The 26,035-nt window shown below is 27.6% G+C and overlaps 1 protein-coding gene across 1 annotated transcript in view; it reads left to right on the top strand.

Annotated features, from left to right (window-relative positions):
* Positions 1 to 5,743: 5,743 nt before the first annotated feature.
* LOC109597045 (uncharacterized) overlaps positions 5,744 to 26,035 on the top strand; it is a 40,415-nt gene continuing 20,123 nt past the window's right edge. The window contains exons 1-2 of the mRNA XM_049964196.1: positions 5,744 to 5,750; positions 6,433 to 6,493. Of these exons, the coding sequence (XP_049820153.1) occupies positions 5,744 to 5,750; positions 6,433 to 6,493 (68 nt within the window). The remainder of the gene's footprint in view (positions 5,751 to 6,432; positions 6,494 to 26,035) is intronic.

The raw sequence follows: 26,035 nt of genomic DNA, 5'->3' as shown, positions 1-26,035 counted from the left end.
TTTCTTTGTTCGGCCCTGCCATCATTTCATCCCAAGTGATAAAAGCATATTGTGGATATTGAAATATCCGCCTATAGTTTATTATCTTCCTATGAGAATACGCCGAATCGGGCGTTAATTCATAATCCTTATTCTGAATGGTTCCTATCAACCTGTATCTATAAATTGCCACTGGTTTTGAAAGGCATATTTTATAGTGTACATATAATTTTTTTCACCATACTCTACTAAAAATTATTTCAAATACTAGATGTATATTTCTGTTGATTCTAATTAAGAATTAGTGTGATACTTGTCTTTGCATTTAACCCTATATTATAATATGTGAAGAAAATTGTGTTATCTAAATAAAATCATAAATGAAATATATAACGTAATGTTAAAATTAACATTTCACTTTAGACTGCATTTAATATCGTTTCAATAAATGAGGTTATTTTCTCTGGTACATTAAATTTCCTTTGGTAATTTAGGTCCATTGATGTATTGACCGTGTTATACGGGATCACTTCGGCATGATGTAATCGCATAAATTTCCGAAACGAAATATCAGAAACTACGTTATGGTTAATTTAGAGCCAATATAGGGTAAAGAGAATCAGCCACAAGGGATATGTTTTTACGTTTATTGAACCTCGAACGCTGAAAGGGAAAAACGTAAATACAATAAGGGCTCGTCTGAATCTTATAGGCATTGTCAGCTACAATAACTCTTGTACTATCACGCTCTTAGAACTCAATATATTGATGTAACACAATACGGGCCAAGTATACAGGTTTTCCAAACACACTATTGTGCGTCTTTTAATATCTTTTGGCAACCATTAGAAGATATCAATTTAAAAATATATTTCTCACGTGATTTGGGGCCCTCTTATACAAAAATGACAACAAGTTAGAAATATAAAATAATATAATCATCAATACTATAGTAGGTATGAGATTTCATTTCATTTATTTATTTACAAATTCGTTATGTTCAACGTCAGACAAATGAAACACATACATTATTTTATTAAAAAATTTTATAATGTTGAGATTTATACGACTTGGTGGCAAAATGAGACAAAAAAATGAAATAGCTTTCTATTTTAAATGAATTTAACATTTTCCATCAAATCCCAAAATGTTCAAGTTCTTACCACGCAAAACTCGACATGTCCAAATTTATAAAAAGGCCCTGAACTAGGTTTTTTATGTCCTATGTTTCAAGAGCATAAAACGCTAGGATAATAATGCTTGTCCCTCTTTCACCATTTCTAAAAATTCACTGTGTTAACAATGTTACAATAAGTTTCAAGTTGATCCTACCTTTGTAATATTGAAATGGGAAACAAAGCAATGCAATTATTTTCAATTGAAAAGTTGTTCTACCATATCCAACTATTGATTTTTCTGAGACAAATAGGTTTATTTGTGTGCTTAAAATATTTATGAATTTTCAAAGTTTTAAACAAACCATAAAACTCGTAGTTGAAATGGAACTGTCAACACTCTCACCCGACAAACGAGGCCAAGTTTCTAAATAATGCATTGTAAACGATAATGATTGTCCCGTATGAACAAACTGTTTTTGACAGTTGACTGATTGCCGTTGGTTCTACGAGCTTCAGTAAAATTTCAGGGGTGACAAAATAAACGCTACGATATTGATGATCCGATCAAAAGAGTGTAATAAACGATATTAAATCCAAACAACAATGGAATATACTCATGCAATATGCATCTTTTTTAATTTTACCCTATATTGATTAGCATGACACAATCTAGAGTGAGTCGGATGTAATAAATAGCTATAATTTAAATGAGATATTGATTGAAATTTTAATTATTTAATTATTTGCTGTTTAATAAAGTACATATGGCGGTTAAAACTAGTACTTTTAAATTTCCTTATCATTATGACTAGTATAAACAAAAAAATTTACATGATACTATAGTAGACATTCATAAATCTTTATGTAATTTTGTTTGACGAAATTTTACAATCCTTTATTACCAAGTTTCAAAATTAATATTTATTATTAATGCACATTAATTGCCAAAGTATCATGATAAATAATTGAGTTCATCCTGTATTCACTATAGTATATAAGCAAATTTTATACATGTATCTATATTTGCAGGATTCAATATACTGGGTAAAATTAAACATCATTATAATCAAATTTTGTTCTAATGAGCCTTTGTTGGCCTAAACGCCAACTAGATAAAATTGATTAATTAAAACCTACCTATCCTTCCAACGATTACTTACATTAGAGATTAATATTCTAAATTTGCTACAGAGGTATTATATTTTTAGACTTTCAGGCAAGCTTATCCTATTGTTTTGGCAAAATTGATGTTTAGTGGGGGCCGCATGATTTACCACTTTATTTTGATTTATTGGGTCTGGTGTTTCTTTTCTGTTATTTCTTTATATAAATTTTGACTTCACTTTTTTATTTATGTTCCTTTCTCCCTTCTAATATTACCTAGGTTTGCCTTAGGTTGTGGCTCAAACGGAATTCCGAACATTTTTAATTTACTGAGAAAATATTGATTACTGCGAAATGTGGTTTTCTTTTAAAAACTAAAATAAACAAAAACAGCAATTAAAATAATATACGTCATCAGTAGATTTTTAAAATAATATTATATTAGTTTCATTAATGGCATTAATTAATTAAATAGACATATATAAATATATTAACAGGACAGTTATGTTAAAAGTTAAAATCATTTGAATATAATTATTCTATGTACTTTTAAAATATAATAAATACATTATTGCAATAATTATAACATGTATATACAAAGAGCAACCACTAACTAATAATTTTGCCAAAATATTTGATAAATGACATGGAATTTGGCGGATGCAAATATGTTTTATGTTGTTTGTGCCATTGTACAATATTTTAATGAATGGAGTTAGATTACTTTTGCATTTAACACAGACAATGGATGTAGTCTATAAATTATTGTATTCTCTGGTCATTAATGTTTCCCCCTGTAATATATTATCTTTTTCAATATAAACAATTTTATTTAACTTTTTCATAAATATAACATATAGTTATTAATTTGTTCTTACAGTGAATGCCTATTTGATTTAACTGATTTTTTTCTTTTATAAAATAAGATTTTACTAATTAAATTTGCAATTTTCTCTTCATTTGCTTTATATGCAATGCTTTTCGCTTACTAAATATTTAAGAATTTTGCATTCATATTTATGCTTAACAAATACTGAATTGACTACAAATTTTCAATCAAGGCACTTTTTAATTAAGGATTTCAATTATTCCTCATCAGCTTTGATTTCTAAATGAGTATACTGAAAATTTATTAAAAATTTTAATTGCAGTATCAAAACATTCTTTATTAATTTTTAATTCACAATGATACTAGAGACAAAGACCAATTCTTATTAAGGGTAAAATTGAAATAAAGTAGATTTTGATTAAATTTTAATTATTATTTAGAATTATGAGGAGAATGCCGTTTTAAATTCATTATTTTTAGTTTATAAAATAATGATGTTATAGGGAATTATATTTTCAATAATTGACGTTGGTTTCTTTTAATATTGTGCATAATAGGTAAATTTGGTTTAAATCATAATAGATATGTATTAATTACGTGTTATATACTTCTGATTGCTGCAAATTTTAATTAAATTGTGTGGAAAAATGACAATTTCCAATTATTTATATCCGTATAATGATATTTATCAAATTTATATTCAAATTTAATTTGCTGGGTTTGTTGTGGTTGCTGTTCCAATTGGTCTGTTTATTCGATTTTTAAAATAAATTTATACAGAGTAATTAAATTGTACTTTCAACGTTGTGTAAAATAGGGGATATACAAATTTATACGGTTAATTGAGTGATTCAAAACTACAGTTTGATGAATAAAGCCAAATAATTTGTAAAACAAAATATTTTCAAATGTGCTTTGTATTCAAACTTGTTAATTAGTGCGTATTTTTGTTTTATATTTTTAAAACGATGAGCCAAAATTATTGTGGCAAAGTAACTTCAATACACAAACAAAGCTCCTTTATATTACATTATATTTTCGAAGTTTAAAAAAATAATTGTGGTAGCTCTTAGTGAAGGACATGTAAACAATAAGTAATTTTTCAAAGTGATCCAAAAGGGAAATTCGAAACCATAGGACGAGCCATTGAGTGAAATAACAGGAGCCAGTGCAAACATAAGCGAAGTGGTACTTTTACACCTTGTGGAGTTACATCAGTTTTCCTGTAATACATCAGCAGCTTTTTATTTCAACTCCGTTCGCTCGGAAATAATCCACCGGTATGAGAACTCAAATACCATAACTAACGTGATGCGACTGCTCTTTACGTGTATTTTTATTTGCCTGACTCTCGTGGGAATATTGTTATCACAAAATGAAAATACATACTATGCGATGCAAAAAAAAGTTGTTTCCTCTACATATGGACTCTGCGCCTACGTAATGTATGTTTTATAAATATGCATTTCGAAAAGATCCTGCCCGAAGCTTGCTTTTGTGCTGAATAATAAATTATGGAAATTCTGTTATCTTTTGTAGGTTTTAAGTCAAGTTCTTCTTTTGATTTAGGATTGCACTTTTCTGTAAAGGGCGAACGACTCATTTATCAGGGATGTTATGGACAATGCAGCGACATTTTTTAAATTGAATACGTTATGCAAAGTACAAAAGCATAAAATGTAAAAATACAAAATCCTTGTACCTAAATATACCATTTCAATCTTAACTTATTTTAAAAATGTTGACAGTAATATGGTATGATACATAATATTTAAAATATTCAATAAAAATATATGTTAATTTAAATTATATTATATAATTTATATAAATGATTTATGTGTTTTTTTAAATATATAATAATAAATTCAATATATTAATTTATGATAATAAGTTACAATTAATTATTTAAACCTTATTAAAAATATTCTCAATTCTATGTCATTAAATTAACATTATTAGAACTGTAATATATTAAACTGCACATTTATTGAATAATTTATATCTATAATGAAAACGTGTTTATTTACCTCACTATACAATACTAATTTTATAAACGAATTGTAGATATGACTACTGTTATCTAATTTATGCAATTATGTATTATAATAATTTTACCATAATTATGAAAATAATATCAAATATTGTTAGTAAAACTTTAATGTAAACATGTTCATAGATTCCTATGTATATAAATCAGTGAACATTAAAGCATTAGTTACCTATGATTTGCTGAATATCTAAATACATTATATGATATCTTGAATTTATGTAGAATAAAATTAATTTATATACAAGGTCTCAGATACTGCTTAATTTTGACAGTTCCATGTCAGATGGAAGTGGTGAAATCAAAAGGTGGTTTTGGACAATCAATATTTAAAATGAATTTTTAAATTTTTTCCAAAAAATTAATTGACAGTTTTTATTTAAAGTTTTTTTATCATATTTGATTAAGCGGAAATAATACTAAATTAAATGCAAGTTAGTAGACGGATACATTGAAAATAACATGTAACAATTTTAGTGCTGTGCTTCGTAAAATTGGTTGTCAGATACACAACTTTGAACATAATTATCATAGCCAGAAATATCATGATATAATTTTATGATGCAATAGTAACACGTGACATTTGCACTTAGTTTACTTTACCACATTTACGATAACCACAATATAGAGTTTTAGCAGTGGCTGATACTATAACCGCTCCTGAACATGATCCGTAACCTATCGCACTTTATTGCATAGTTAACTGTTTGCTTTCGTCAAATTCACCATTTTAGTAAACTCGAATGTGCAACAAAGAGAATTTCAATTTCGTTTGACGGTCGATACGGCAAAATATTTCCCAGAGCTCAATTTTAAAACGAACAGAGGAGGAAACGAAAAGAACTGTTAACTAACTACGAGACATCAATTGAAGTTGTGGGCCAGGTCTGCGAGGGTTGCGGTTCGCATTTTAACTAAGAACGTTTGTCACCGGAGATCGTGGGAGACCGAGGGTAGAAGTGGTCCACGCTATTGACCCCAAAGTATATAAATCTGAAGCTTAGTAATCTCCACATACACAAACAGCAATAATAAATTCACGTCAACGAAAAAGTCAACATTGTTTTTAAATGGGACTTTGTTATTTTACGTTGGCCATTAATTACGGGGAGGGATGTGTAATTGTCAATATTATTATACGGGATGGATTATTTATAATTTATGAAACGCCAGAATTATTAATAAGGATCAGTTTAATTGAAACTCACATTTCATTTATGTATGGTTTTGTGGTAAGCGGACACCGGACAAAAACTTTAATTTAAAATAACGCTTCTGTTGTAAATTTATCTGTAAATGCATCAACATTTTTCACGCTTATGAGTAAAGTTTGATATGGTGTTTTTCATTTTCAGTGCTGGCTGGCGTCGGAGTTGATTTTGCATTCCACAGGCACCGCTCCGGATATTATCTCATGTAAGTTGATCAATCTATTAAACGTAATTGAATATTTCTTGTCTCGACTAAATTAAATCCGCATGAGGAACTTTGTCGACTATAAAATATATGGTAATTGAAGAAGAGTGATTCATTAAAGCAATTACTAACTTTGCGCTAGTCAACAATACAACTCACAATATTTGCATAGTGAATGGCAGACATTTCAAATTTGTTTACGTATCCTCATAAATGGGGAAAAAGTTCGTCGTCGATGTTAATAATGTAGTAATTCAGCGCAAAATTTCACAAAACAAAACAGAATATTTCAAACACAAAAACAATAATATTGTGTTACACAAATATAATTTCATTAAGCTATTTATGTCTCGTAAGATAATGTAAATACATAAATGCACCTTTAGGACCTTTTATAAAAAAATAAAATATAAATTTGAGTTAAAATTATACTCAACAATTTTCTATGAACAATCGCACGAGAAAAAACTTCAGGGTTCTAAAAAGAAAACAACCTATTTTGGTGTCTTCATCAGAATCAAAATTGGACAATGATATAAATAAATAATAGTTAAATGGAAAAATATGTAGTCTAAATGGTGGATTTATTAAAAAAATCTTTTATTATATTAATTACATATATTTATTGAAAATATTATTAAAAATTTGATTTTTGTTTTTCCCTCCACTATTTATTTATAAAAACGAGCTTTCAAGGATCAGCAAAGTTGTTCAAAATAGTAAAATGACAAAAACTCATTAAAACAAAGACCATAAAAATGTTCATTTCATCATTACTGTATTTTTATAAACCAATTTTCTCAAAATCATAAAAACTCTTGAAACGTTTTGTTACGAGAAAAGTGCTTTTATCATTTACAACATCCATTACAAAATAGAGACGTCGTTACCCTTCCCATAGTCATGCAAGTTAAAACTTTTCCATTTTCTTTATATCCAATTGTCATTGCCATTTATTTTCTGAGATTTGTTAGTTACTATTATTTCTATTCGTCCCCTATAGAAGTTCTGTAGATTCGAACATCAATACTAGGCAAGTTTATTGTGTCAAGTGAAATAAAAACGTAATCAACTTAATTATATAATTAAGGAAATTACAAATCGGTATTCAAAACAAAAGGCCACACGGATAAATGACTGGAATTGAGGAGATTTGGATACTGCTTCCATTACTGATCCGAATACAAATCTAGAACAACAATTAGCAGTTAATTTCCAAATGGAGGAAATATCGACAGCGTTCAGTGCCGAATTAACTCGGCGTGCATTTACGCGTAATGGATCTACAGTCTAATTTAAAACAACGCGCTGTGATGTAAACGAACCATTCGAATCGAAATTTTTATTTTTGGTAAATTAATTAATGGAGCCGCACGAACATTACCAGTGACATGCTCTATCAATTATTGCTTCATTGTTTAAATTTCACCTATATTTCGTTGAAAAAATTTGTAAACATTGAATAAGTTATTGGACAAATTTCTACCTACAAAATTTTAAAAATATTTACAACTAGACAATTTATTTCGTTTAATACAAACCAATTTGTTAATTTTTAAATACATATAAAATTTATATAGTGGATTTCGCATTTATTCTTTGTGTTTGTATAGTATTAACAGATATAAAAACATTAAATTAAAATTCAATATAAAATTTAAATCATAGTTCTAAATTTTAGAGTACTGTGCATCAAATCGGCTTTTTAATCTGACTTGTCTCCGTAAGCTCTTTTGGCGGATATTTATACAGTTGGTAGTATTTGTTTAGACCCTTACTAATTTGAATATCGTAATAAACATTTATGAATATATTAGCAAGGCAACCGAGAGAATTGCAGACAAAAGCAATTACAACGATCATCAATATTTTAGGGTTATTGGGCTAAAAGGATTTCATGATGTTTACAATGCATTATCACGTTAGTACGCTTTGTTGGAGTTTAAAAGGAATTAGGTATTCTTTTATTGAAAATTCAATTGCAATTTTATTCTGCGACGGAAATTAGATCATAAATAAATTGATTTGTAATCCTTTCAAGTTGTGGTTTATTTCAATATATTGTAAAATATACACTTTGAGATGAGGTCACTCAACATAAAACAAAATTATATATCATATAAATAGAATAGTATTAAATTAAAAAAATTCTAAATAGTACTAAAATGTCCTTAATTTGCATTGTTAAAGAGGTATGCCTTTTTCCAACTTTGAAATTAACACATACGATGTTCCCGTAATCATTTCAAAACATATGTTAAAGTGGTAGAATTTAAATTATATATTTTGTAATTCGATCGTAATTACATATCCAATTTGTTTATAAACAATACATTAATTAAATACCATTCAGTTTAAATGAACACGTGACAGATTAAAACCATTGAAACACAACTAAATTTATGTAATGTTAAATTTTAAATTAAATGCCTTTATGTAGTATATGTCCAGTTTAATAATGCAATCATAATATTGATGAAGTCTATTCTGCCTTTTAAATATTTTGATGTTCACCATAAATCCACATCATACACTCAATATATTAATGGTTAATTATTTAGGTAGGTCGAAATTCACATCGGGTAGAATTTGTGTGAAGGGATGTAATATTAGAGCCGGGGAATGGTGTATAGCCATAATGAAGATGCCCCAGGAAACAGCAATATATCCTTTGTAATATATATGTTCATTAATACAACCAAGTCTTAGATGATTCCTATTGTCTTCAAATTAATTCCTAGCAACCCCGCAATAGACCATAATTCAGTCAATCACACTATATTTGCAAAGATGGACTGACAATTTTGAAGAGTAAATAAATCTATACGTATCTGTATTGAATAAATTTAACACGTTCTTTCAGATTTTATTCTTTATCATGTCGTCCACATCATTATTTTATCTTTCATTTCTGTTGAAATTTCCCCCCTATTTAACATTCAAATAACGTTTTGTCTCACCGATATGAAATAGGTCTTCGTTGGTATTCAATAGGGGAAAACAGAATTTAAACCTGTTTTGTCTAATCAATTGAAATATAAATTCAAATAAATATTTTTCACCGCAAATGTGCGTCTGTTAAAACGATAAAAGTTCACGTCTTCACATCCCCTTTCGTATTTCTAACGCACGTCTCGTTTTTTATAAATTGTGATAAGAGATGTCACATGAAATATGGATTGATTGTGACATCTTATTTTGCATTAAAGAGGCTACATCCGTATTATTTTAAATTCATTTAAAAGCGACTATTAAAATTTTCATAAACTTTATGCGGAGTCAAACTGTCGCCAAAATATTAATTATTCCTATAAACCGATCATCTGTTATAAATTTGGTGTGCTTTAAGTTGCCTGCTAAATATAAACATAAATTATAAATTCTCAATTAAAAAACATTAAATATATATTTGCCTGTAAAAATTTTATATAGTGGATATTTAATTTTTAAAAAATATTGTGCATATAACAGATTATGTACTTAAATTATAGGATGTTGGAAAACTAATTGAAACGAGCATCCGGCATGCGATGCAATGTTTTGATACTCTCTTAATTAGGCAGTTGAAAATCCATCGTCCAAAAATTAAATGTATGAGTATTAATTAAATTTTAAAAGTTTTTATATGTTATTTATAATCTATTATTTTAAATATTTATATTTTATAAATATATAATGAATATATAAAATAAAGTAAAGTGGTTTTATCAGTATTTTTAAAGATTATTGAACATATTGAAAATTTGACGAAACGAATGATGGAGATGAACCAAAAAATAAGTTAATAATTTATGTTTTTAATTTTACCGAGCATATTAATTCAGTTTTCCACACGGTACAGACATGGTTCCCGTATCGCTTAACTGCAGAATCCCACGAGAATATAATTAGCAAACTGTCCGATATGTTTGCTGCATTCAAAATCACCCGGAATTTCCGTGTTCATTTACAATTAATTATTCGATTTAAAACCGATATCCACCAGTCCTCCCATATTGCATCTCCTATATTTTAAAACTGCTTGCTTGCATTTCCGTTCGAAATACGAACTGAAACTCGAATTGGGTTCATTCACTCAAACCGTGCTATTGCGGTGTATATATTTCTGCAGGTACAGTCGGCTGCAGAAATGGCATTACCACCCTAAGGTCCAGTTTCGTTTGCGGTCTGAATATGAGAGTTAGGGTGTGAGAGAGAAGGATACAGCATTGTCTTGGTAGGCTGTGCTATACCATAAATTAACCCCAAAAATTCAATGAATTTACATAAGTATTTTTAAAGTAAACATCTTGTAAGGTGAAGTAACCCCATAATTTGGGTTGTACACTTGTAACATTTCTAAATAAACACCAATATTATAAAATCGAATGAAAAAATAACTATTACTCTTATTTTATTTATTTCACATTTCTAATAATAGTGATTTTTTTTCAATTCTACTAAAATTAACAAATACTAATCTGTCACTGCTTTAGTTAATATCAAAAATTAATATTATTGTATAAATATTCTATAAATTATTATGTTAAAATAAATTCAAATTATTTTATTATTTGTGCTTTAGTTAAAGTAATATTCGTTTCCTAAATTTGAAATATATAAAATTTTAATTATTAAAGACATATTTGTATAGTAACAAAACGAAATATAATATACAATAAAAAAAAAACAGTTTTTAAACCACTTGTAAAGTGTAAATAAGTATTGTGTCGGTATAATTGAATTACATCAATAGAATTATTTCAGCCAGAGTCTCAAAGAATTAGGTAGACATTTTGTTTAATATATTATTGTATATAATATTTAATCCCAATTATTATTACAATTTTTTAATTCTAAGAAAAGTAGATATCACAATCCACATTCTTATATTTTAAATATCGATTCTAATAGATTTCACTGGATTATTTAAAATTTTCTCCGTTTCAACTTATGTTTTTATTTCATTTCATTATGATTAGATTGATTTGAAGACAACGACACCAAAATGTGAAGTGTATAAAATGTTCATTAATTTTGTTTAAAAATACTAAAGATTACTAACTAGTCCTAGTAGTAAATATTTCGTTCGACAAATCCAATTTTAAGCATATTTTCCAAATTTCGGTGGCCCCTCATTTAAATTTTATAACTTACCGCAAATAGTATTCATCCTTTTTTTACTATATCTGTCCCTTGTCTACCTCTTTTTGGTGTACTGGGCGGAGCTTATCGATAGCGGGTCTCATAGGATTTTGTTTCCAAAGTGGTAATGCTATTCTGCAGCCGACTGTACATTTCTACTGTAGTATAGGGGAATCTAGTTTCTTTAGCTAATATATTTTACACGTTTTTAGCAATTTTGAAAATAAAAATAAAATGTTTGTTTACCTCTATCTTTATTCTCGTTAGTCCAATAGATGACCACGTAAACAAAATTATATTGCAGATGAATGAAAATTCATTGCCTTGTAAGGCACAAACAACTTTTAATAAGTGTGCGACTAGTTTTATTTACATTGCCCCAGAATTATTACATAAATTCTTGATTTATCAGTTGAAAAGGCATTTAATTTCAAAAGAAAATAAATATATCTGGGAATTATTAATGTAATTTTAAAGTTATAGTATATGGATATGGCCAGTTCGAGGAAAATTGTAAATAAAGAATAATTTATTAGGTAGGCAAAGTTAGTCATACCAAGGTGCCCCCTGAGGGACTCCATCCAATTTACCATTCCTTGGCCAGATCGGTTCTAGGATGCGCAAGTTACATGATTCAATTTTCTTATCCGAAGTTTCAACGGAATTGACCAGGATGCACTCGCTTTTATTAAATACGAGTATTGGCTGGAAGTGCATTCAGGCGCATCCTGTTTCGAGGTTAAGTAAATAATTCAGAAGACCGCTTGTCCATAAAGATGCATAACAGGACGTTACGAGTTTTGAGCCGGTAGCTCGTAACAAAGACGGATTATTAAAGTCGATGTGTCTGAAAAGTTAATTAGTAAATGTTTATTAAGAAAGAAAAGTTAATTAAGCACGTCAAGTCACGCAAAAAATTTTGCTTTGGTAACATTCTTAAAAACGGCAAAAACTAAAGTTTATTTTTTCTAAAAACAATGATTGTAACACGAAAGTTGTCAGTACCAGCTAATCGCAACTACAAAGAAATTTCATTATAAACTCACACAAGTTTCGTGAAGAGTCCAAAATTGGATTAGCATGACACATTTTAAAATGATCGAAGTTTCCTTTCTTTTTAAAATGAAAACCTAGCGACGAACTTGCAGAAAAAAAATAGTAAACAAGTTCGACGTAACTTGGGTGAAGTTTACAAATAAGTTTCTATAAAAGTTGGCAGCTGAGCAGACTTAGCAGGTGTTCGGTACACGTGGTCGATGTTCTGATAACCCCATGGAAGCATATTACGGAATACATAATAACGTTTGGCTGTTACGGCATCCATTCAAAAAGTTTTCGCCACTTATTCTACATAAAAACTTCGATGATTAAACGATGGCGACACTTTTATTTTCCGTTGAAAACTTCTAAATGACAAATTTCGGTGCTGGAATCCTATATCAAAATTTTTGTTAAATCCTGAGGTCCTATTAAAAGTTTTTTAATGTTCTTGGATATTACGCCACCGGTTTACATAACAAAAAGCAACTTCATAAAAACATCTGAAATTGGATTTAATGCTATTGCACTATATGAATATTTATATTAACCATAAAATTTAAGGCATTCAGTAAAAAATCAAAAATTATTTCATTATAAAATATTTAAACAGGTTTTGAAGAATGTCAATAATCTATCTAGTTTTAAACCAACGATTTTACATGATGGTGGAATTTTATTTAATTTCCGTATATAATAGTATGGAAATTACCCTGAAAATTGCAAGTTGGCTTCTATAAACTTTTAGAAAGGGTCCCAATACGATTAATCTTTTGGTAAAGCAATATATTTTAGATTTTTTAATCTATGTTAATTAAAAAGTAATTAATGTTTTACATGGAATTACCATAAAATGCAAAGATGTCTAAAGACAATTATTTTAATTAAAAATATAATTATTATATCTAAATCTATATTTACATATATTTAATAATTAAAACAGTTTGTTACTAAGTTAAAACATATAAAAACCATAATTTACTAGTGATTATACTAAAGAAATATTATGGCTACATGACTGGGAAAATTAAAAAAAAAAAACAATTTCCTAACTTCATTAATTACTTCACATGTACATGTGTATATTATTTAATAATAGGTTAGTTCATAATTACTACATTAACTCTACTACTTGTTAAAAGTTTCTTTTATACATTTAAAATGAAATTTTCAACAATTAAGGTTTTAATTAGATTTGTGCTGTTTCGCAATTTAATATAAAATTCAAAATGGATTTTAGTCCATTATAATTTTAACTTCTTAATTTAACACTAAGGTTAAATAAATGTAAGTTTAATAAAGTATAATTTAGGTATAAACGATACAACAACAAAAGGAAATATTTTTAGTCTAAGAAAATATGTAAAATCTTAAAATAGTCCTAACTCATCAATCACAGCAACTCCATTACATGATAAATTCTCAGATTAAATTTTGTACGTTCGTTAATTCGTCTATGTCAGTCAGAAATCTTTTCCAGATCAAAGTAAAGCCGATAAATAACTTTCTGTGGTTAATATTACATTTTCTAATAAATTATTTGAGTCAGTTTAATTAATCAGATCAACGTCAAGTTTGAAATTCAAGTGGTTCGTTCCTTTTTAATAACATTACCTGTTTCGCGTAGGATAATTTATTATCTCTGTTAAATATAGTTAACTTAAAACATTAATGCGTAACTGCTAAATTATTAAGTTAGAATATGTGGTAGTTCCATGAATTTTTATATTTTTCTGTTTCTAACTTTACCCTTGCTCTGTATTCGCTTGTTTTGCATAAATATGTACTCAATAAATTGTAGACTCGCAGGTGAATTCTCCATTTCTTACGTAGCTCTTTTATTCTTGAGTTTCATATATTTTAGCTTACATAGTGAAACCTTTTGATACTTAAACACGATGAAGCTTTCACCTAAAATAAATAGCACACATTAAAAGGACTAAAAGCATTCGGAAAATTGTTTTTCTTGTGGATTCCTTTATTAATAAAACTAATAAATATTCTGGCTTATAAGTGATGTCTTACTAAAGGCTTATTACGTAATGGCATTCCGCAAAAAAAAAGGTGACACCAATAAATCAAGCACAAAAGCACAAAGATAACTGTTTCATTAGAGCTTGGGCTTTTATTGTGTCAATCAATCAAGTAGAATTCAGTTTTTCATGTTAAAAAAACTGAACAAGAAAGTAAAGTATCGAAAGTCCATTAGTTTTTGTTGATAAATTCGTTATCTCCTTATAGTCTTTTACCGGAGGCCGAAAATTCTAATCCCCTGATACGTTTATCCGGTTACACCGAATTCACCTCATGAGTCAATTTTGATTACCGAAGTTCGTGATTGTAAATTGTGTTGAGCGGTGAAATCAGGTATCAATTCCCTACCCGGAACATTTTAAACAGTAAATTTGCGAAATTGTTAGACAACTTAATTAGGTTAAAACCATTTAGTGCAGGATGGATATTACCCCAAGTTTGGTTGAGAATGTGTTAACAAAACACATTACACATTACAAATAATTTTAACATAAAATTTAATAAATATTTTATTCAATATAGGATAATATATGCTTTTACAATTCATCAACAATATCAATCAATAGGAAGAATCAGTTATATAATAAAAATAATATCAATATTTAGAAATTCTGTATACATCTATGGAACACCAATATCACAATAAACCAATGTTTCACCTAAAAATTAATATTCAATTATTCATAAAATAATGAACCATTATAATTAAAATTATTTTATAAACATTAAATATGAAACCAGTAACTCGGACACAATATTAAAATAACAAATGCAAAAATTAATTAAAAAATAATACAACTTACATAGTATACTTTGAAAAAAAGTATAATTGTGTTTAAACTTTTATTTTATTTCTAATAAATATTTAGGGTGTCATTTATTAGGCATTTTAAATATGTATTTTATCGACTGCGCTAAAAGAGCACAAAATTAAATCGTTTCAATATTTACGACAACATTGTGTCAAATATCCATATTTTCTTTTTTTCATAACCCGCTCATATAAAATAAGCCTGCCGACTTAATGGTGATTTAAATTCAGTGAGGATGCTCTGGATATAAGCGCAAGTTTACGACGGCATTCAGATGCGTATGTGTCGCATAGGCACATAATGAAAAGGCGTTTTTGGGGGAGGCCAATAGTCTTTATGTTTCATTCTATATCGTGCCACAAAAACAGCCCGTGGGTTTTGTTCGATTTGAAAAATGGCTTTTCATATATAGAAAAGAGTCTGCTTGTAATAAGATTACCGGGGAATAAATCGAAAAACCATTCAGACGCCGAGCGTCAATTGGAAATACTTATATTTTCCATTAGACGTTCTGATAGGAAACATTACCGATATTGCGTGACATCTATCTGAATCACTGTTTGGATGTCTTCATACATAAGTGTATTTCATATCATATTTCTTAATGGAGTACACTCATCACCAAGTGTAGAAGAGGTCAAAAACAAATATTATTTAAGTCAATGGCGCATATTATATTTATGAAACCTTAAAATTCTTTACGTTCACTTTTTTAACGACTATTTTTAATAATATAATAGTTTGTTAAAAATATTATTATACTTTCATTTTTCAAAATATTGCTACTTAAAAAATTACTCCTATACTACATAATTTATTAGAATATTGGAATCAAGACTACGTGAAAAATATATTGACAGTGACAAATTTACTATATAAATAAATGGTTTAAAGTAGCATAAAATAGCACACTTCTGGTCTTGACGTACATCACATTTATTTAATTTAAAATTTACTGTACTAAAATATTTAAATCTAATCAAAATATAAGCTTTAACTTACAGATAACTTTGTTACTGAATCTTATTTAAATATATTTTGTATGAGTTACTGAAGGGGTTAAGCAAATAAAGGACGACAGTATTAATTTCAACACTCAAGTAACACTTAACCAGTATGTGGGAATTTCTGTAAACATAGCTTTGAGATTGTTGGAATTTATTAAGTGTTCTTTATAACTTTATGTGGGTTTATACGTTCTCACCGAAATAAAATATGTTTGTCTAAAGAATAAATGTTTACAGGGTTTAATAATAATAATTTAACATGTGATAGTGAGCTTGATTAAGTATAAAATAAATAAATTTAGTTTTAAATTAGACATAATATTGAAAGTGTGGCGATAAAATTGTTATGTGATATTGTAGATTCGCTTGTAATCAATTAATATATTTTTTATATCAAAATAAACAATTAATAGATATATGAGTGTATTTATTGATACCATAATTAATTGAAAACTTGAAACACTTTATGGTTTTATATTTAATTTGTGAATGTTTGAAATTTTACATAAATTTGATGCGCATATCTTGTTCGAATCTCACCCTTTAAAGGTGTTAAAATTTTACATTAAGTAAAACGAATTTCATTAAAACACTTAATTTGATCTTATCTCGTAAGCTCCGTCGTGCTACATCAACGGAATTGGAGAGCAAAGCGCTGATCTTTTAAAATTAAATCAACAATATGTTTACTGTAATATATTTTCTTACCGGCAAGTATGACAAAAACATATTTCTTATAAGCGTCATTCTTGTCATACTCCCAAAATATAAACAGTTGTTTTACAATGCCTATGGCGAAGTCATTAACATGAAACGCACCCGTACGCATATTGCCAGGAATCCCCCGAGTCTCATGAAGTAAACAAACGATAAAGGAAATTACTGTTGTTACAGATTACAAGTTATACTTTAGACCGGGTTCAGTCTCTATTTTATACTTATAAATTGCCGGTGGTGATGTTTTGATTAAATTAAGTATATAATACAAAAGATGCCATCGTTTAGATTAACGTTCGTTCTATTTTAACAAATCTATATGCACCATTAAAATTTATCTTCTAAACTTTCATCATAATATTTGTGTTTGATTAAAAACTATCTATTATTGAAATATTGACATTTGATAAAAGGAAATAATTATTCATATTTATAACTCAATCTGGTGTCTCTATAATTTATATTTTCGTAATAAACTTGACATAATAAACTTGAAATGTAACTTTTTTAATTAGTCTAATTGACAAAATTTTAATGTTTCTATTCTGGCATATTTCAACACTGCGGATTCACATTTTAGGCATCATGGTTATATTAACACAGTAAACCGCAGCAATTGGGAAAAAGAACATCATAAAGTGTAATTAATGGCTGCGTCATAAAGGTTTTATATTCATGTTGCGTCATTACATTATCATATTTTGTTAAAATGAGATTTTATTACAAAAAATAAAACGAATTGCCCATTCCTTACTTAAATTACGACCTTATAATACACCATTAGCTTAACTCAAAAAACCCTAGTTCAAATTAATTAACATTCACACAGATTTACAAACATGCAAAAATAGTATAAACAGTATTCATATCTATAAACTATATATATAAACTGAAGAATATCTTTTAATAATCAACAACGACAAATAAACTCAAAATATTCAAATGTAATAAAATCTCGAATAATTTGAATGGTGAGTTTGTGTCGACGGTTAAAATTTTAACGTTGTTTTATCATCTGAAATAAATCTACGTAGTTGCTTTGAGTGAAGTTTTACATTCAACAGTAGTTGTTCCGAAACTATAAAATTACACCAGAAAAGAGATTCGTCTGTACTCATCACATTTCTTTCGAAGAACCAAATTGCGACGTGTCCTTTCAAGTAATAAAACATTTCAGGAAAATAACTTTCCTTTTACTGTCCTCAGCAATCATTTTTTAGTAAATACATCATCTTTTCGGTGCATTAACGGCAAGCAATCTCTACCAAGTCGTCTCATTCTAGGTTTACTGCCCTTTGTTTGATTATTACGCGTAGTTGACGATTTGGCAGTCCTGGTTTATTTTCCTGGCCTTACGCCATTAAAATTTTAATATCCTTCGACGTTTCTGACTTTGGTATTATTTTTGTTTTTTTCGTATAAGATTAAATAACCTTTAACTTTATTCCTATTTTATTAGGTCGTGCATGAATATGTTTATGAAATGGGGACTAGAGGATTTTATTGGCCAACATAAAATATATGAGACGAGAATGATGTATTATATAAATGTCATGCGAAAATGATAATGAAATTTGGATGTTATAGCTTCACTCAAGGTGTTATTAGGCTCTTTTTATTTTGATGCGGAAATTTAAATAATTTAAATTGATATATTTGGTGCATTTCAATTTAGAAGATAATTAATCTACCCTTATTAAATGTATTATTCGCATAGTATCTTACTTATAAGGTCTTAGATCCAGTTTTATATTTTACTTAATTTTATTTTATATTACTGTGATTTTAAGTAATTTGAATAAACATAATTTTTATTAAAAAAAAATTAACAACTAAGCAACTCATTAAAGTTAATCTTAAAAACAAATTTCGTAAATAATTTATTGCAGCAAAAAAAGTTTGAAATACAAAAAGATAATAGAATTAATTATTATTCTAGTTTATTACTCGAATTTTATTTTAATACCATTTGTTTTATAGATTTTAAATTACTTGTTTACTTATACAAGTTTTAAGTTAAGTTTTAGTCTTAAAAAATAAATATTTCTTTATTCCTTCAAAAAAATTCTTATATGGCTTATCGTTTTTTTGAAAAATAATAATAATAATAATATTAAAGGGGAACACGTACGTGGTACTAATTTAAAATGATATTATATAAAAGTTATTAGTGTAATCTGCGAGTGTTCCTAGTAATCGAAGATATATGGAAATGATTAGTTTTAAATCCCTTGAAATCGGTAGTCTTTGATGTATGGGTCTTGAATCGTCTACCGAAGTTGAAAATTAATTTGAATGTCGGTTTAATCTAACGCCTTTGATAAATTTCGGTTTAAAACGGGGTCTAATTAAAATATAGCGGCGATGTTTCACGCGGGCCTGTTGCGGTTTTGTTACCTCCTTATCAGACAAAACCTTTTCGGGGAGTTCCACAAAGCTGCAAGTGTTAACGCCTCAATTGCGATACACAGCTTGTTTTGCAACTTTCACGGAATAATAATGAGACTTTGTTGCATAAATCTTCCTTAACGACAGTTACGATTATAAATATTTTGGGGGCCGTGGTCGAACAAAAAGGAAACACACAAAAGTGTACAAATTTAGATTATACCCCCAAGATTATTGAACATAATTCGCATAAAGTGTCGGGAATTAAGAGATTTATATCTATCCTGTTATGTTTTATTGTATCAAATAAATCCTGTTTTAGCTGATGAAAGATAATAAATACTTGATGTTTTATAACAATTTTGAATGTGATATTCAAGTGATTTAAAGAATCTTTCCAATCTCGATTGAAATAAATGCATGTTTAGGATATTATAGAGTTCAAATATTCAGTATTCAATTCAATAAACTTTGTATCCATCTTATTCTTTTCCCTATTGATCCCGGAAATTCCATTCTGCTTTTTATCGCTTACATAACAGTCTGAGTATCCATGAAAATAATGTATTCACGAACGTGTTCGGTCCCAATATAAAATGTAGTTTTGTGTTACAGTTTCTTTATCTTTAAAGCGCTTTCTCTAGTGAAATAAAAGGAAATATAGGAAAAGGGATTATTCTCGGATTATCCGTAAATCCTTTAAATGGACCCATAGTTGAGGCGCATTGCACTTTGATGCCGCAATCTATCTTTGCATTTGAATTTTATCAGATATGATATGAATCCACTTCTGGGTTTTGTCGTTTATTCCCTACGAAATGTTTTCTTTGCAATCCCTGCTCTAAATATAACGGTTTTTACATTTAGGCACAGTTTTATTTGGGACAAGTCAACCGTTTCGGAAGACTTTCTCCCATAACTAAATTTGTCCTTTGATGCACAGATTTAACAAGGCTTTAAAATCGGATAAAAATGTTGACTGATACAGAAAAAGAATAAACGAAATTACGTTTTCTATTTTGTGCATTACAAAAAATGCTTGTTAGGAAACAAAAATCCGCAGCAGGCAGAAATTTTTATAATATAATATTCACGATTCTATATTATGTGTATATGGAAAGCAGGCTCCTGTTATACAATTTAATTAAATTATCTTATGTTAAAAGAAAAATACCTTGATTTATATTATTCATATCTTCTGTCAAAAACGTCTACAAGAAAAACGTGTTTACTGATTTCATATGTTTAAGGAATCTGATTTATTTTCCGCTTGAAGTTGACACTTGTGATCAAATATAAGGATTTACTGTAAGTAAGTAATATTCGAGATTTATTCTTCATCGTTTTATCAAAGTCCTTCAGCCAAGTTCCGGCCTTCAATCAGCTAAAACGTATTCGTTTACATACAAACATTTTTATAGTTGCTTGTCGCCTTGCTCATACATTTTGTGTACAAAGCAACTTGTATACGGTTTAATTATATTAATGTATGCCGTTCGTGGCACTAAAAATAGTCCTAAATCTTAACTTGACAAAATCTCTTTTGGATTCCGTGAAACGGAACTATTTCGCTAGAGAAAATACGTTGAGGGATGTTCTTTAATGTTGGCCGTCCAAATAAATGTACATTTAGTATGTGAGTAAGACAACCCAAAACTTTCCTTCCCTTTATAGTAGATAATTAACTAGTTCTTTTTATGTCACATAAAATACGGTATTATACTCTTCCCATTGGTTCTTTCTATTTATTAGGTAATTAATTTACTTATTAATAAATAAAAGTAAATGTTTCTTATATTTTAATTTTTGTTCTGGAATAATTTAAACAATAACAAAATTGTTATCATTATATGTTATAAGTATCAACACAAACAAGCTTTACAATTTTCAGTTATTGTTCTTTTCTTTAGACTATAAATAAGGGAATTAGTGTTAATTATATACAGAAGGATATTCAGAAAAACACTTTTAATGAATTAAATTTCATAATTAATTATTATTTACACAAATTGTACTAATAAGCTAATTGCAAATTATATCCTCTTCAATAATAGACATAGCTAAGAGGTTATCTTGAAAACATGTTTACATATGTATTCCTGTCCAATTATTGTCACTACATATATCTAAAATGTTTTTAATAAAAGCAGTTAATATCTTTATAAGTAAATTTAGTTATTTAATTTATAATAATTATTATTTATTCTCCATTTCTTTTTGAATTTATTTAGATTAAACAAGTATAAATTTATTTAATATAAATTATTATTATTATAATATAAATAATATGTTCGTTCGTACAGCATTATAATGAAAATGCTTATATAAAGATTATATTTTAAATTAAATTTGAAACGTTTAAATTTACCATGTCAGTACGCCACTTTATTTGATAAAACAAATACAATTAAAATTTATGGATAATTGAAAAAAAAATATATATTTTAATTAACAGCAATTAACTCATAAAAGGCTTTTACACATACTGCGAAAGTAAACATGTAGTCATAAACAAAACTCACCACTCAGTTACAAGTATTAAATAATTATTTCATATATCACATAATCTCACGCTCTAAATCTTTTCTGAAAAGAGCCTTTAAATTTATAATAGTAATAAACTGTACAGTATCCTATAACTTGTTTGTTCTTCACTACTCTTAATTACCTTAATAAAAGTACTCCTGCATTTTGCTAATCTATTGCACTCGGCTTTCGTTGCTTAACTTGTGATTAGAGCTTATATTTACACAGAAAATTTACTAACAATAAGCTTGTGTGAAGGTAATAAACAGATAAGAACGCCGTTAGCATTGTTTCATATTGTGAACAAAAATTGCAACTTTGTATCTCACCTTACACATTTAAAACATTTAATATTCATCAAACTTGGTTATTATTATTTTTTTTTATAATATGTTTAACAATAATTAATAATTAAATGTAGGTTTTAAATTTTAAGTAAATATTTTATAATTAATTAATTTTGCTTTTTATACTGTACTTCTTAAAATGAATATAACAATTTATTTTCATTATTTTTAGAATTCAATTTAAAAAAATTTAATAGCCTATTTATATTCCTTGAAATAAATTCAAAACTTTTATACATTCTCGACAATTACAAAAGTTACGATGTAGTTTAAAACAGTTTTCAAATAACAATAACAATGATTTAATTTGCTTAGTTTGGACCAACTTTGTAAACAAGTTTAGTGTATTGTACTTCAGTGTGATCCTTTGAAATATACTATCCACGATTATCTCAATTATTTCATTTAATATAAATGCGTACTTGTTTAAAACATAGAAAATCATTTTATTAAATGTATTACTCAAATCTAGTAATTAGTTAAATTCAAATTAAAAGTTACGTAATATGTTGTACATATATAATCATCATTATCAAATATTAAAAAAGATATCTATCAATTATACGTACTATAATTAGTACTTGTCATAATTTATAGCATCGTTCGTTGTATTGTATTTAATTAATCTATATAATTGAAACTATGACCATGATTATTCCATTTAAAAATTTATAATAGTTAAATTTGTTTTGAATGATTTTGAAATTAAATTAAATCAGCAAAATTAATTCCACATGTTAATTAATCCTTTGTAATATTATAATAGTTTGAAATGCTTCGTCAAAATTTATATTATATTAAAATACTCCACATGGGCACAGAAAATAATAGAGCGACAGCTGGTTTCCATCATGATTTTAATAAAACCCAGTTTCTGTTAACAATGTATTTCGAAAATTATGCGAGAATGAAATTGTAATTTTACGATTTAGGCTCATTAAAAATGGAAACTTTACTAATTGAAACGATGATAATAAATTTTCTAACTAATACTACACCCAAAACTAGTGCAGGTAAATTAAATTTTTAATACATTAAGAGAACCAAATAATAATGAATTAAACCAACAATATTTCGTTGATTAGATGTAGTTGGTGAATACTTTTTTAATTATTTTTAGTTTTCATCAAATTTAATCAACATTTCAAAAGACCTAGATGTGAACTCCAGATTTTAATAAAACACACAACTTTGCCGTGGCCATAGAAATATAAAACAGCTTTTACAATGGTAAGAGATAGAAAAGTCAACAATAAATATTACGAAGTCAACGAACTGTCTAACAACTTGTATCCTGCCACATAGAAAAGATAAGAAGCTGGTGTAAAATGTTAAAACACCTCAATGATGGCTCTATCTAAAATTCAATTCTTGTGTGCACTTCAAATGCAACGCACCAGTCCTTTTTGAATTATGTATAAACCTGGCAAGCAAAAATTTTATTTCGTTGTACTAGTACAATAAAAGTTTCGTGAAAATTTTATCGTTCTGAATATGAAAGTAACTGGGCTATATTTTATTCTAAAATCTTTATATTAACTTTTAGATTTATTCCCAGCTTGATTTATTTAACTCGTAAATCTATATGTGTTTGTTTTGTTATGTGTTGTATAGGATATATAATGTATATATATTTTATCTGTAATTTCTATAAATCTGCCTCAGGAATATAAAGATAAAATATGTGACTAATATGTTACAAATGTCTATTTTCTAAAATTTTTTATGATTGTAAGTAAACTTTTATGTAGTTACAAATCTAAGAGCAAACAAAAACTTAATTAGCAAAATTTTTGTGAATTAACTGGAAATATTTTTCTGTGTCATAAATAAATATGCTATTCGTGTAATTCGCTTATCGATTTTGCTAAACTGTTAATTAAAATATAAAATTTTAAATTAAAATGTGCACCTAATAACAGATTAAACACAGCTCGTTCATTATTCATAAAACTAATTAAAAACAAATTTTCTGGTAATAAGCATATCCAGATGCTACACTTTGATTTATCATGGAACGAAATGTTCCATTAGATTTATAAGATATTTATACCGGTCTGTTGACCTTTATTAGACATAATTAAATTTCCCATTCTCCCTACACATTCTGATTTAATCTAATTTTGCTGAGCAATTTACGAACAGATATTCTCATGCATCAAGTTAGGAGTGTAATTTTTCAAAATTATATATCTGCTGACAACGAGATGAATAATAGTGAAATCGTGGAAATTTTAAGGATAAAATTGAAATTTTTAACATATAAATTTTTAAAATCGTTACATATTAAATATTGATGTACAACAAACTTAGTTTAATCTATAACTAACTGTATCCGACTTTCTGTAATTACTGTATAATCAATGTATTAATTAACGTATAATAATTATGGGGCTCAATTAGAGTGGATTTCAGGTGATTACATATTGCCGGCATTGTGTGCCTCAGTCAAACAGTCATATCCGTAATGGCACTATGCACTCGATTCTATGAAAACCGGCTGGTCCAAAAACATTGAAAGATAAAGTTCTGTTCATCGTTCGCATATCCATTTAAAGTTGTTTTAATAACATACTCCTAACTAGGAGGCAACTGCATCATTCACTGTTTCGCGCTTTACTTTTGCAACTCGTACATGCATAAAACATTAGCAATCACGCTGGCCGCGGAACTCTCATATGTTCCGATGTCATCGCTTGTTAGCCGACCCTTCATAACCAACACTCGTTTTTCACGGTACAAGTACGAGAAAAAATATGACGCTGACTGAGCCAGGCTATTTCGGAATTAATAATGCATTTCCATAGAGATTTTTATAGAATATTATTTCTACACGCTACCCTTCCTTTCTTTTTATTGGCTGACGTTTGCTTGTGATGGATAGACGTTCATTTCCAAAGGAACTGCATCAAAGTAATTCATTTTCAACCTTGCAAATAAGTAAATAATCAAAGTAGGCCAAAGTTTAACAAATTAGTCACTCAATTATAAATACGTTTTATCCAAAAAGGGCATGAGACATTCATTGATAATAAATAGAACGAACGAAATATTTTAAATTAAATTTCTATAAATTTCTTTCAAATTATGTTTTGATTGTTAACACACATTTTTAACTTTTTGAACTCTTAAGCAATTAAATTAACAAAACAATATTATTAAATTTTATTATATGCACAAAATCTCTTCGACATATAAACTTCTAAAATTATATTATAAATTTTATTATTAGTTAATTTAACAAAACAGTATTACTAAATTTTATTATATGCACAAAATCGCTCCCACATATAAACCTTTCATGTGTTCGAAACTCTAAAATTATATTATATATTTTATTTATTATATTAAATTTATTTGAATTATTAGAAGCTTTTCACTAAATTTATGAAATTCATGAAAATAATTTATTAATTGATTATTTTGAATTTTTAAAAAATTTTATTACAACTTTATATTTCAATGTGATTAAGTAAACTTTATTTGAATTCTAGCATGAAAAAGAATCAAAACATCTTAAATTAAATTCTTAACGATTTCACTCTTTGA

Source organism: Aethina tumida, chromosome 3 (assembly GCF_024364675.1).
Source record: "Aethina tumida isolate Nest 87 chromosome 3, icAetTumi1.1, whole genome shotgun sequence".
NCBI lineage: Eukaryota > Metazoa > Arthropoda > Insecta > Coleoptera > Nitidulidae > Aethina > Aethina tumida.
This window is presented reverse-complemented; position numbering and strand designations above follow the sequence as displayed.